The sequence below is a fragment of the Triticum urartu genome, chromosome 4 (assembly GCF_003073215.2).
Source record: "Triticum urartu cultivar G1812 chromosome 4, Tu2.1, whole genome shotgun sequence".
Taxonomy (NCBI): Eukaryota; Viridiplantae; Streptophyta; class Magnoliopsida; order Poales; family Poaceae; genus Triticum; species Triticum urartu.
Window position 1 is genome coordinate 5,236,201 of NC_053025.1, and position 15,156 is coordinate 5,251,356.

General features: G+C 44.3%; 1 protein-coding gene across 1 annotated transcript; it reads left to right on the forward strand.

Annotated features, from left to right (window-relative positions):
* The first annotated feature begins 2,202 nt into the window (after positions 1-2,202).
* LOC125550160 (probable leucine-rich repeat receptor-like protein kinase At1g35710) lies at positions 2,203-6,986 on the forward strand. The gene is made up of 3 exons (XM_048713085.1): positions 2,203-5,453; positions 5,578-6,213; positions 6,323-6,986. The coding sequence occupies exons 1-2, from the start codon at positions 2,216-2,218 to the stop codon at positions 5,928-5,930; spliced, it is 3,591 nt and encodes a 1,196-aa protein (XP_048569042.1). The 5' UTR covers positions 2,203-2,215; the 3' UTR covers positions 5,931-6,213; positions 6,323-6,986.
* Positions 6,987-15,156: the final 8,170 nt, after the last annotated feature.

Consider the following 15,156-nt stretch of genomic DNA (forward strand, 5'->3'; position numbering starts at 1 on the left):
AGCAGCGCAGCTTGCCTCGAATGGCACGGTCTTCCTCGTGGGCCAAGGCCTGCTTTTAGAACGAATTTTGTTTATTTGTTTGACTTTGATCGCATTTTCCTTATTTAAGTATTTTTTCTATTTTCCCCTAAAAAAGTATTTTTGCTATTTTATGTAGATTGATTGTTTTAAATTAAGTACAAAAATAATGTATGTACAAAATAATAATATAATTATATGAACATTCCAATGGGCTTTGAGCCAAAATGCGTTTTTTTGGGGGCTTTTCACAATTCTAAATAGTTTTCTCTGCTTTAAAGGGGTTTTAGTATGCTAATGTTTTATGCTCGTAGCCTGAAAAATACTCAAAATTATGTTACCAAAAAATATTTAAGTTTTCTGGATAAAATAGAGATTTTATTTAGGGATGTGTAGTATGTTGTCAATATTGGTGTCTTTTAATAACGGTTATCTTGATCCATTTTAGTATCATATTAATGTTGTAAAATGATTTTAGTCTTTAGAATATTTTGGGAAATTATGATCTGTGACATTTCTGAGTATTCCTCTCGAAATAATTTTTGGAAATTATGATCTGTGACTTTTGAGTATATTTTGGTGCGTTTTGGTGGCAGCGCATTTTCATTCACACCACCCTGCATGACCGATATTGTTGGGCTATTTTGAAATATATTTTCTTGACAATGCACTTATGTCGATTTTTCATAGTGTAGCACACTGCTACATATTGCCCAAAATAATGTTGATAAATCATGACCAATTTTCAGAACAAATCATTTTGTCCTACAAAATCTTTTTTGATATTAAAATATACCTGCATTTTTTGTGACAGTAATAATGTAGCATTTGTCATGTTCCAAAGATTATTTGCATCACCCTGATGTCAAAATTTTATTTTGATCTTAAAGTTAATGTAAGTTTCTCCGATGATGTGAATTTTAATTTCTGTTCGGTGGGAGTGCCACTTCTATTGATGGTGTTAGTTATAGTAACATTTTTTACAGTTATTGCTGATTGTATCATTAAATGCAACTTTAATCTCATTGTAATGCCAAGATGTCTGGTAATTGGCTAGGTTTTTTTTGTGTGTGTCTCTCTTTTGTGGAGTCTGCCTCTAGGCCACCCTGTAGAGGCAGGAGCCAGCACAGGAACGATCATCTACAGCCATCGAATGGTTCCCATCAGGAGAATCCTGGCCAGGCAGTGGTCCGAGCCTATAGATCCTGTTCAAGTAAGGTCGTTGTGTGTGTGTGTCTCAACACACCGATCCATAATATTATGGTGACACTGCTTTTTCTGCTAATGATGGCTATTATCATAGTTTTAAATAGCCGGTTATAGCTCCGCTATAGCCCGCTATAGCTTTTTCAGCACAGTGCCGCTAAATTGTCGCATTCACAAATAGCCTGCTATAATCCACTTTAGCCCGCTATAGCTGAGTTGGAGACCTGCCGCTATTTTTCATAGCCCGCTATTTAAAACATTGGCTATTATTTTAGCCAATGTCATCGTTTGTGGCTATTGTGTGGGTCTAAGTTTCTCCAAGCAATATGGAACCAAGATGGAAGTTTCAGAAGCGAACGCAAACCTGCACTCATACTCCACCAATTGGTCATACACCGGAGAAACATGTCTCACTCATAAATCACTCACTAGTACTAGCCTCGAGTCTGAGTCCAACCATAAATCACTCACTAGTCCGGCACTGCATTGTACTTTTCAGCACGAAATAAAACAGCGACAGGCCCATCTGCCCGGGCGAGTATTCAGCGGACCTCGCCGCACGACCTGTTTCAATCGAGGTTTACCAGTCAAAAATATCAACTTCCCGTATGATTTTCAGAATGTACTGTATATATTTCTACGTGGACACAGTTGTGTGTTTTGATACATCGTTATCGATCTTCCAGAACTGAGTTTCTCATGTATATATGCATGGACGTCACGGGAGCCCAGCCCTTCACGGCATACACCAGTCTGCATATACCATTCCACGCAGCATACGCGATCGGCGCACGGATGGAACCTCGTCGCCTTCGTCTTCTTCCTCCGACGACTCCATGAAAGTGCTAGTCTCCGGCCGTACGTGGAGCTGTCTCTCACCCCATGCATGGGGCCCATGGTGAGAGACACGCGCGCCAATACAGATCACCTATAAGAAGAGACTCTCCATGTAGTTCCAGCGGCACAAAACCAAGAACCTACTCCTGCTGCCATGCTACCAGCCATGGCGACCTCCCATCACCTAAAGCTCATCTCGCTCGCCCTCCTGCTAGCCTTGTTTTCCCGGGCCATGGCGGCACCACCTCCAACCCTCCTGGAAGAACAGTCAGGAGCACTCCTCGCCTGGAAAGCCACCATACAAAGCCCCCCAGCCCAGCTCCGGTCCTGGGGAAACACCACAACACGGCCATGCGGCTGGTACGGCATCAAGTGCGGCAAGCATCCAGCTGTGAGGCACCAGGAGGTGGTGATCACCGAGATCACTCTTCGGGGGTTGCGGCTGAGAGCGAGGCTGGAGGACCTCAACTTCACGGCGCTGCATACTCTCACGAGTATCCGCCTACCCTACAATCAGATAAGCGGCCCCTTTCCACCCGCTTTAGCATCATCCCTGCCAAACCTGCGGCACCTGATGCTTCAGGGCAATAACATCTCTGGTGAAATACCGAGGCAAATAGGAAGACTAGAGAGTCTAGTGGGTCTGAGCTTGTCAAACAACCACCTGTCCGGTCCCATACCCAATGAAGTAGGCTACCTAAAGAAGATGACCATGTTAGATTTTTCCAGCAACAACCTCACAGGCCCCGTTCCAATAAATCTAGGAAGTTGCACTAAACCCACTATCTTGTACCTTCATGGTAACCAGTTATCTGGATTACTTCCTCGAGAACTAGGTTACCTAGTGAAATTGCAAGAATTAGCTCTTAGCAGAAACAAACTCATGGGCTCCATCCCCGATACCTTTGGGAGTTTAACTAGCCTCACTGGATTGTACCTATGGGACAATCAACTTTCCGGTTGTATTCCTCGAGAGCTAGGTTCCCTTGTGAGTCTAGACAAATTGGAGCTTAGCGGAAACAAACTCATGGGTTCCATCCCCAATACGTTTGGAAATTTGACAAATCTCACTACCTTGTACCTATTTGATAACCAACTCTCTGGACATGTTCCTCGAGAGCTAGGTTCCCTTGTGAGTCTAGAAGACTTGGAACTTTCCAACAACACACTCATGGGCCCCATCCCCAATACGTTTGGAAATTTGACAAATCTCACTACCTTGTACCTATTTGATAACCAACTCTCTGGACATGTTCCTCGAGAACTAGGTTCCCTCGTAAGTCTAGACAAATTGGATCTTAGCAAAAACAAACTCATGGGCCCCATCCCTAATACCTTTGAAAATTTAACCGAGCTCAGTACCTTGTACCTCTTTGATAACCAACTCTCCGGACATGTTCCTCGAGAACTAGGTTCCCTTGTGAGTCTAGAAGACTTGGAACTTTTCAACAACACACTCATGGGCCCCATCCCCAATACGTTTGGAAATTTGACAAATCTCACTACCTTGAATCTATATGATAACCAACTCTCCGGACATGTTCCTCATGAACTAGGTTCCCTGGTGAATCTAAGGGATTTGAGCCTTAGCACAAACAAACTGACTGGTTCCATCCCCAATACCTTTGGAAATTTGACCAGGCTCACTACCTTGTACCTCGACAATAATCAGTTTTGCGGACATGTTCCAGAGGAAATTGGCACCTTAATGGATCTCAAATATCTACAACTTAATGGCAACAATCTCTCTGGTCCATTGCCACCTGAGTTGTGCGCTGGAGGCATGCTCGAGAGATTAATCGCATTTGACAACAATCTCACCGGACCTCTGCCATCAAGTTTAGTAAATTGCAAAAGCCTAGTTAGAGTTCGTCTTGAAAGCAATAAAATTGAAGGAGATATTTCTGAGATGGGAGTTTATCCAAATCTGGTCTACATAGATATGAGCTCAAATAAATTGTTTGGTCAATTATCTTATCACTGGGGAGGATGTCATAATCTTACAATGCTAAGAATCTCAAACAACAACCTTGCCGGGGAAATACCGACAAGTTTGGGGCAACTATCTGGACTAAGGATACTTGATCTTTCGTCAAACAAGCTTGAAGGAGAGATTCCAAGTGCACTAGGCAATCTAAGAGAATTGTTCAACCTGAGCCTCGCGGTCAATTTGTTCCATGGTAGCATTCCACGGGAAATTGGTGCAATGTCGAGTTTGGAATTACTGGATTTATCATCAAATAACCTTAATGGTTTGGCGCAAGACTCAATCAAGAATTGTTTGAGGCTTCGCCTTTTGAAGTTGAATAACAATAACTTCAAAGGAAACATCCCCGCCGAGCTAGGCTTATTGCGCAACCTACATGACCTATTGGATTTAAGTGAAAATTCATTTACTGGGGTAATACCAAGCCAACTTAGTGGTTTGGTCATGCTAGATACTCTTAATTTGTCACACAATGAACTTAATGGCTCCATCCCGTCATCATTTCAAAATATGAGAAGCTTGACAACCATTGATCTATCTTACAATGAATTGGAGGGGCCGGTACCGGATAGTAAGGTCTTCCAAGGAGCTTCAGTCCAGCAGTTCATGCATAATAAGATGTTATGTGGTGTGCTGAAAGGATTGCCCCCTTGCAATAGTGCAATTCAGAGCAGAGGGGGTAGGGAGGGATACAAAATACTTGTATTAGCCACCGTTCCTGCCCTTATATCTCTTGTTGTTGTTGCGGTGCTATTGATGTTTTGTCATGAAAGGAAGAAACCCAAGGAAACGAACACTGATAAAGTAACGCAAGCAATTACCTTCTCTATTTGGAGTGTTGATGGGGCAAATGTTTTCAAGCAAATCATTGAAGCAACCAACAATTTTAGCGAGATGCACTGCATAGGAATTGGGGGTTATGGATCTGTCTACAAAGCTAAACTTGCAACACGTGAAATATTTGCAGTGAAGAAGATACATATGATAGAAGATGAGTGTTGCTTGAATGAGACGGTATTCAATCGTGAAATCGAGTCACTGATGAAGATTCGTCATCGAAACATCATAAAATTGTTTGGGTATTGTTCGTCTAGCCAAGGTAGGTTCCTTATCTATGAATACATGGAGGGAGGAGACCTGGCAAAAACACTGAAGGACAATAAAAGGGCAATTGAATTGGACTGGAGAAGGCGGATACATATCATGTTGGATGTGGTTCATGCATTGGCATACATGCATCATGATTGCTCAACACCAATAGTCCATCGAGATATAACGAGCAACAACATTTTGCTTAATCTAGAATTTAGAGCATGCATATCTGACTTCGGTACAGCAAAAATTCTCAATATTGATGGCCGAAATCACACAAGGCTTGCTGGGACGAAAGGCTATCTTGCCCCAGGTAAAGAAAAATAACAGCTTAACTACTAGTTAATTTTGTGGTCTTGACAATAAATATGTACGCAGATGTAGAGTTTGATGTAATCTAATAATCGACACTACTTGTTTTTTTCTATAAATTGCAGAGCTAGCATATACAGAAAATGTGACGGAGAAATGTGATGTATACAGCTTCGGAGTGCTTGTTTTGGAGCTATTTATGGGATCTCATCCAGGCGATTTTCTCTCATCCCTCTCGTTGGCCAACAAGATCAATGTTGTGTGCCTGCAGGATTTGCTGGACCCCAGGCTTGTGATTCCAGATGCTGAGACTGCTAGAAGAATATATTGCATGCTTAGTGTCGCAGCTCAGTGTCTGGAGCCACGTCCATCACACAGGCCAACAGCACGACAAGCCAGTGATGAGCTATCTACGACTAAAGCTTGTGGAGATCATGTTGATTATTTGCATGCTGGTATTACCTTTCCTGCATTGTAGTGCCTTTATGGCCATGGGCGACGAATCCGCATCATGCGGTTTCTTCTCTACCGACCTATTTGTTTCAAAAAAGTGTTGTTTTCTCTGTAACTGATATATATGGAACTAGCGAACTTGTACTGATGCACCATTATAAACCCCTGTGGCTTGATTTTAACATCATACAAAGAGACAATTCACTACGGCTGTCGAGCAGGTGTTCCACAAGGAGTTCATCCGCGTGGCCGGGACAAGCTGCGTGCTGACGGTCGCGCATTCCGACAACCTAACCTTCTGCGATCAGGTACCTTATACCTAATTTTACTGGCTCGAATTGAACATCACATATACAACCGCAAAGTGCTAGGCATGCATGGTTTTCTGATCTCTTCTTAATTTGGCATGGTGAGAAGGTGAGGTTGTTAAGCAGGACGGATGTGTTCATCTCAGCGCACGGGGCGCAGATGTTCATGGACCGGAAGAGCAGCATCATGGAGTTGTACCTGATGGGATGGAGGCAGTTCGTGTTCATGGACCGGAAGAGCAGCATCATGGAGTTGCAACAAAGTTTGACCACAGCCAATGAGATCAGAGCCATCAAAACGAGCGCAATTGGAATTGTGACACACAGAACGACCACAACTATTCTCCTTGTCCTGTTTTCATGGGAATTGCTGGGATGGGCGCCGAGGTTGGGATTGCCAGGTGACGTTGACGTTGACGTCCAGTCTGAAGGCGGGCAGCGGCCCTGCCAGATTATTTTTAGATGCATCCAGCTTCTTCAGCAATCTGAGCTCCATTAGGCTGGAGGGCACCTGGTCTGTCAAGTTGTTGCCATTCAACCTTATAGCCGAGAGCATAGTAAGATTTCCAAGACTGCTGCTAATACTTCCCTTGAGGCCATATCCCGACAGATTTAGCTGTGAGACTCTCCCCTCATAGCATACCACACCAGCCCAATTGCTGCACGCAACGGCGGAGCTATATACATTTTCCTGACAACGTTAATGCTTATTCAATTGTCATATGTTTCATAGTTGTGCTACGATAGATATCATTTGGAGATTTTTTATATCATTTTCGTATGAAAATTTCATTATTCAGAAAATTGATGATATTTTGATGTTAATACTAAGTTTCCAATGAAAATATCATTTTTATTAATAATTCCAATGATACTGACCATGATAATTTTGACACTTCTTTTTTTTGCGAGAAAACTTCTAATCTATTCATCTTCAATTATGATAGTACAACGAATGCCAGAAAAAAGAAAAATTACATCCAGATCTATAGAACACCTAGCAACGACTACAAGTACTGAAGCGAGCCGAATGTGTGGTGCCGTCATTGCCGCTCACTCGCCGGAGCCGGGCAAAACTTGTTGTAGTAGACAGTCGGGAAGTCGTCGTGCTAAGGCCCTATAGGACAAGCTCAACAGAACAACAAACGCCATCGATGAATACTAGCGTATATCGAGTGATCCAACCTAAAAACACATGAACGTAGACAAACTACAGCCAGATCTGAGCAAATCCATCAAGGACAGATCCGCCGGAGACACACCTCCATACACCCACCGATGATGCTAGACACACCATCGGAGCGGGGGCTAGGAGGGGAGAACCTTATTTCATCTTCAGGGAGTCGTTGCCGTCTCGTCTTCCTGAGCAGGACACAAGCCCTAACAAAACGCAAAGAAACAACTGAAAACAGAGCCCTCCCGCCGGCAAGGGCCAAGATCCACCGTGCCACCATGGCCCTAAGGCCACCGGAGACGAGGCGGACCGACGGCGGCGCCGGCGAGAGGCAGGGGAACCCTAGATTTTTCTTGGGGAGGAGGCAACCCCTCTTGGTCTTAGCTAGCTAACTCAGGTATGACACTTCTTAATGATACTAGAGAATACCTCGCGCGTTGCTGGGGAATTATTTGCAATATATTTCAATGATTTGATTAAGCTTCCATCATTGAATTAATAATATACTCTCTCACTATTAGGGAAAAGCCTATACACAGAATCTTACCAGTAGCGCTGTACAAAATCAAACGCTACTGCTACTTAGTAGCAGCGCGCGTAAATAAACCGCGCTACTGCTATGACTTTTGCAGTAGCGCGTACCTAGCAGTAGCGCGTATACTGGCCCAGCGCTACTGCTACTCTCCTTAGCTATAGCGCGCTTACGTGTAAGGCGCTGCTGCTACCGGAAATAAAATAGAGTGAAAAACAAGTAGAAAAGTAAATGAAAATGGAAGAAATAGGAAAAGGAGAAAGGGAAAAAATAAAATGTAAAGAAAAATAAAAGAAAAAAGGGAAAAAAGGAGAAAGGAATAGCAGTAGCGGGTTTCAGGAAACGCGCTATAGCTAACTTAGCTATAGCGCGTTTTCGGAAACGCGCTACCGTTACGTTTTACTTAAACAGCGGTTCCCCCCCGCCCCCCGCCCCCCGGCCACCACTTCTTCCCCAAATCCCTCGCCCTCGCCGCCGTCTCCCCAATTCGCCGTCGCCCCACTTCGCCGCCGTCTCCTACCGGCGTGGACGCCCGCAACCTCACCGTCTCCCCCCGAGGCCGCCGTCATCCTCACCGCCGCCGCCCGAGGCCGCCCTCAGCCTCACCGCCGCCGCCCGAGACCGCCCTCGACGTCACCGTCGGCGCCCTCCACCTCATCGCCGCCCGAGCCCGCCCAGGACCGCCGTTGCCCGTGCCCGAGCCCGCCCTCTCCGCCCCTGCCTCCATCACCGAGCACCTCCCCACCACCGTCTCTCCCCTCTCTGTAAGTCCCCCACCCCTCCCCCACTCATCTCTCTCTGCATTCTAGAGAAAAAATTAGTGGAGCAAAAGTTTGTTTATAGCAAAAAAATTAGTTTAGAGCAAAGGATGTTAAGTAGTAGATGTTAGAGCAAAAATTAGTTTAGAGCAAAAAATTTGGTTTACAACAAAAGTTAGTTAGGGCAGTAGGGTTTAATTAGGGTAGATGCTACTTGTATAGTATATAGTGATACTAGTAGATGTTAATTAGGTTAGGGCAATAGTGGTACTAGTAGATGTTAATTAGATGTTTTTCAGTTAGGGCACTAGAGTTTTGCTAGGTTAATTAGGTTAGTAGTGCTGCTAGTAGTATTGGTACAGTAGGTTAATTAGGTGATGTTAAATGAATAACCTAAATGAATGAAATTAGTAGTTAACTGAATTTTTTTCCTTTCATCATTATAGAGCACTAAAGTTAACTGAATTTTGTTCTATTAGTAGTTAAATGAATTTTCTTCTACACTGTTTGCACATGTGGTTGCTCGTGTATATTTGGACACTGTTTGCAGGGAATGATGCTTAGTGGCCTATGTTTTTCCGGAATGTTGATTCATTTTTTTCGGCAAATTTCAGGTTCTCGATTTGTCCACTTTTTAGCAAAGCTCATGCCGAAATTTTCCATGAATTTCGGCATGACTTGTGCTACAAACTAGGACATATCGAGTGCCCGTGATTTGCCGCACCGGGAAGGAGTCAACAGTCCTGCAAAACAATAGGCCTTTTTATGTCATTATTCATTTTATTAGGTCTAGAATTAATTGACTAGATTTAATCATAGGAAACATGGCTAGCAACGATGAAGGACAGGGTTCTGGTGATTGCGACGACGCCTACCGGGTGGCAGACGAATTTTTTAGCCTTACCGATGATCAACCGATGTTATTGCTGGACCCACCGGTGGCATCGGGGACTGAGACCGACACGCAGACCGGTGCTGAGATTGAGACCGGCGCTCAGACTGGCATCGAGACCGGCGCTGAGACTGAGACCGGCGCTGCCTCGGGGAGCGGAGCCGGTGTAGAACCGAAAGCAAAGAGGCAACGGGTTCCTAACAAACTCAGGACTACTAGAGTGGTGGTCACGGAGGTGGACGACAGCAATTTTGAGCCAACGGCGCCCAAGGAAGCGCGTCGATGCTACGGGCGCGCCGTCCTCATCATCCTCTACCCCCGATTCTTCCACGCTCTTTACTTGGACTCGTCGAAGAACATTCACAAAAAGGATTACACCCACATCATGTTGGAAATATGCCCTAGAGGCAATAATAAATTGGTTATTATTATTATATTTCCTTGTTCATGATAATCGTTTATTATCCATGCTAGAATTGTATTGATAGGAAACTCAGATACATGTGTGGATACATAGACAACACCATGTCCCTAGTAAGCCTCTAGTTGACTAGCTCGTTGATCAATAGATGGTTACGGTTTCCTGACCATGGATATTGGATGTCGTTGATAACGGGATCACATCATTAGGAGAATGATGTGATGGACAAGACCCAATCCTTAGCCTAGCACAAGATCGTGTAGTTCGTATGCTAAAGCTTTTCTAATGTCAAGTATCATTTCCTTAGACCATGAGATTGTGCAACTCCCGGATACCGTAGGAGTGCTTTGGGTGTGCCAAACGTCACAACGTAACTGGGTGACTATAAAGGTACACTACAGGTATCTCTGAAAGTGTCTGTTGGGTTGGCACGAATCGAGACTGGGATTTGTCACTCCGTGTAAGCGGAGAGGTATCTCTAGGCCCACTCGGTAGGACATCATCATAATGTGCACAATGTGATCAAGGAGTTGATCACGGGATGATGTGTTACGGAACGAGTAAAGAGACTTGCCGGTAACGAGATTGAACAAGGTATCGGGATACCGACGATCGAATCTCGGGCAAGTACAATACCGCTAGACAAAGGGAATTGTATACGGGATTGATCGAATCCTCGACATCGTGGTTCATCCGATGAGATCATAGTGGAACATGTGGGAACCAACATGGGTATCCAGATCCCGCTGTTGGTTATTGACCGGAGAACGTCTCGGTCATGTCTGCATGCTTCCCGAACCCATAGGGTCTACACACTTAAGGTTCGGTGACGCTAGGGTTATAGAGATATTAGTATGCGGTAACCCGAATGATGTTCGGAGTCCCGGATGAGATCCCGGACGTCACGAGGAGTTCCGGAATGGTCCGTAGGTAAAGAATTATATATAGGAAGTGCTATTTCGGCCATCGGGACAAGTTTCGGGGTCACCGGTATTGTACCGGGACCACCGGAAGGGTCCCGGGGGTCCACCGCGTGGGGCCACCTGCCCCGGGGGGCCACATGGGCTGTAGGGGTGTGCGCCTTGGCCTATATGGGCCAAGGGCACCAGCCCCAAGAGGCCCATGCGCCAAGAGATAAGGAAAGGAAGAGTCCTAAAGGGGGAAGGCACCTCCTAGGTGCCTTGGGGAGGAGGGACTCCTCCCTAGCCGCACCCTTCCTTGGAGGAAGGGCCAAGGCTGCGCCCCCCCCCCCTCTCCCTTGGCCCTATATATAGTGGGGGGAAGGGAGGGCAGCCACACTTGAGCCCTGGCGCCTCCCTCTCCCTCCCGTGACACATCTCCCTCCTCCCGCAGCGCTTGGCGAAGCCCTGTTGGAATCCCGCTACTTCCACCACCACACCGTCGTGTTGCTGGATCTCCATCAACCTCTCCTCCCCCCTTGCTGGATCAAGAAGGAGGAGACGTCGCTGCTCCATACGTGTGTTGAACTCGGAGGTGCCGTCCGTTCGGCGCTAGGATCATCGGTGATTTGGATCACGACGAGTACGACTCCATCAACCCCTTTCACTTGAACGCTTCCGCTTAGCGATCTACAAGGGTATGTAGATGCACTCTCCTTCCCCTCGTTGCTGGTTTCTCCATAGATAGATCTTGGTGACACGTAGGAAAATTTTGAATTTCTGCTACGTTTCCCAACAGTGGCATCATGAGCTAGGTCTATTGTGTAGATTCTATGCACGAGTAGAACACAAAGTAGTTGTGGGCATTGATTTTGTTCAATATGCTTACCGTTACTAGTCCAATCTTGATTCGGCGGCATTGTGGGATGAAGCGGCCCGGACCAACCTTACACGTACGCTTACGTGAGACCGATTCCACCGACTGACATGCACAGTTGCATAAGGTGGCTAGCGGGTGTCTGTCTCTCCCACTTTAGTCGGATCGGATTCGATGAAAAGGGTCCTTATGAAGGGTAAATAGCAATTGGCATATCACGTTGTGGTCTTTGCGTAGGTAAGAAACGTTCTTGCTAGAAACCCATAGCAGCCACGTAAAACATGCAAACAACAATTAGAGGACGTCTAACTTGTTTTTGCAGGGTATGCTATGTGATGTGATATGGCCAAAGGGTGTGATGAATGATATATGTGATGTATGAGATGATCATGTTCTTGTAATAGGAATCACGACTTGCATGTCGATGAGTATGACAACCGGCAGGAGCCATAGGAGTTGTCTTTATTTATTTATGACCTGCGTGTCAACTTAAATGTCATTTAATTACTTTACTTTATTGCTAAAGAGTTAGCCATAGTAGTAGAAGTAATAGATGACGAGACAACTTCAAGAAGACACGATGATGGAGATCATGATGATGGAGATCATGGTGTCATGCCGGTGACAATGATGATCATGGAGCCCCGAAGATGGAGATCAAAAGGAGCAAAATGATATTGGCCATATCATGTCACTATTTGATTGCATGTGATGTTTATCATGTTTATGCATCTTATTTGCTTAGAACGACGGTAGTAAATAAGATGATCCCTCGTTAAAATTTCAAGAAAGTGTTCCCCCTAACTGTGCACCGTTGCGAAAGTTCGTCGTTTGAAGCACCACGTGATGATCGGGTGTGATAGATTCTTACGTTCGAATACAACGGGTGTTGACGAGCCTAGCATGTACAGACATGGCCTCGGAACACATGCAAAACACTTAGGTTGACTTGACGAGCCTAGCATGTACAGACATGGCCTCGGAACACAGAAGACCGAAAGGTCGAGTATGAGTCGTATGGTAGATACGATCAACATGAAGATGTTCACCGATGTTGACTAGTCCGTCTCACATGATGATCAGACACGACCTAGTTGACTCGGATCATGTAATCACTCAGATGAAGAGAGGGATGTCTATCTGAGTGGGAGTTCATAAGATGAACTTGTTTATCCTAAACATAGTCAAAAGGTCTTCGCAAATTATGTCGTAGCTCGCGCTTCAGTTCTACTGTTTAGATATGTTCCTAGAGAAAATTTAGTTGAAAGATGATAGTAGCAATTATGCGGACTAGGTCCGTAAACTGAGGATTGTCCTCATTGCTTCATAGAAGGCTTATGTCCTTAATGCACCGCTCAGTGTGCTGAACCTCGAACGTTGTCTGTGGATGTTGCGAATATTTGACATACACATTTTGATAACTACGTGATAGTTCAGTTAAATGGTTTAGAGTTGAGGCACCGAAGACGTTTTGAAACGTCGCAAAACATATGAGATGTTTTGAGGGCTGAAATTGGGATTTCAGGCTTGTGCCCACGTCAAGAGGTATAAGACCTCCGACATTTTTATTAACCTGCAAACTAAGGGAGAAAAGCTCAATTGTTGAGCTTGTGCTCAGATTGTCTGAGTACAACAATCATTTGAATCAAGTGGGAGTTGATCTTTCAGATGAGATAGTGATGTTTCTCCGAAGTCATTACCACCAAGCTGCTAGAGCTTCGTGATGAACTATAATATATCAGGGACATATATGATGATCCTTGAGATATTCGCGATGTTTGACACCACAAAAGTAGAAATCAAGAAGGAGCATCAATTGTTGATGGTTGGTGAAACCACTAGTTTCAAGATGGGCAAGGGCAAGAAGGGATACTTCATGAAACGGCAATTCAGCTGGTGCTCTAGTGAAGAAACCCAAGGTTGAACCCAAACCCGAGACTAAGTGCTTCTGTAATAAGGGGAACAGCCACTGGAGCAGAATTACCCTAGATACTTGGTAGATGAGAAGGCTGGCAAGGTCGATAGAAGTATATTGGATATGCATTACAATGGGTAATTTACTAGTACTCCTAGTAGCACCAGGGTATTAGATACCGGTTCGGTTGCTAAGTGTTAGTAACTCGAAATAAAAGCTACGGAATAAACGGAGACTAGCTAAAAGGTGAGATGACGATATGTGTTGGAAGTATTTCCAAGGATTGATCAAATATCGTACGCTCCCTCTACCATCGAGATTGGTATTAAAACCTAAATAATTGTTATTTGGTGTTTGCGTTGAGCATAGACATGATTGGATTATGTCTATCGCAATACGGTTATTCATTTAAGGAGAATAATGGTTACTCTGTTTATTTGAATAATACCTTCAATGGTCTTACACCTAAAATGAATGGTTTATTGAATCTCGATCATAGTGATACACATGTTCATGCCAAAAGATAGTAATGATAGTACCACCTACTTGTGGCACTGCCACGTAAGTCATATCGGTATAAAACGCATGAAGAAGCTCCATGTTGATGGATCTTTGGGCTCACTCGTTTTGAAAAGTTTGAGACATGCGAACCATGTCTATTGGTGTATATGCATGAAGAAACTCCATGCAAATGGACCGTTTGGACTCACTTGATTTTTGAATCACTTGAGACATGCAAATCATACCACATGGGCAAGATGACTGAAAGCCTCGTTTTCAGTAAAATGGAACTAGAAAACAACTTGTTGGAAGTAATGCATTTTGATGTGTGCAGTCCAATGAGTGCTGAGGCGTGTAGTGGATATCGTTATGTTCTTACTTCACAGATGATTTGAGTAGATGTTGAGTATATTTACTTGATGAATCACGAGTCTGAATTATTGAAAGGTTCAAGTAATTTCAGGGTGAAGTTGAAAGATCGTCGTGACAAGAGGATAAAGTATCTATGATATGATCATAGAGATGAATATCTGAATTACGAGTTTGGCACAGAATTAAGACATTGTGAAAATTGTTTCACAACTGATACAGCCTGGAACGCCATAGTGTGATGGTGTGTCCGAACATCATAACTGCACCCTATTGGATATGATGCATACCATGATGTCTCTTATCGAATTACCACAATAGTTTATGGGTTAGGCATTAGAGACAACCACATTCACTTTAAATAGGGCACCACGTAATTCCGATGAGATGACACCGTATGAACTATGGTTTAGAGAAACCTAAGCTGTCATTTCTTAAAAGTTTGGGGCTGCGACGCTTATGTGAAAAAGTTTCAGGCTGATAAGCTCGAACCCAAAGCGGATAAATGCATCTTCATAGGACACCCAAAACAGTTGGGTATACCTCCTGTCTCAGATCCGAAAGCAATAAGGGATTGTTTCTGGAATCGGGTCCTTTCTCGAGGA

Excerpts from the sequence above, each read along its gene's own strand:
- LOC125550160 (XM_048713085.1), top strand. The coding sequence starts at position 2,216 with ATGCTACCAGCCATGGCGACCTCCCATCACCTAAAGCTCATCTCGCTC. Across the intron at positions 5,454-5,577 it reads GAAAGGCTATCTTGCCCCAG|AGCTAGCATATACAGAAAAT; the intron begins GTAAAGAAAAAT and ends TATAAATTGCAG.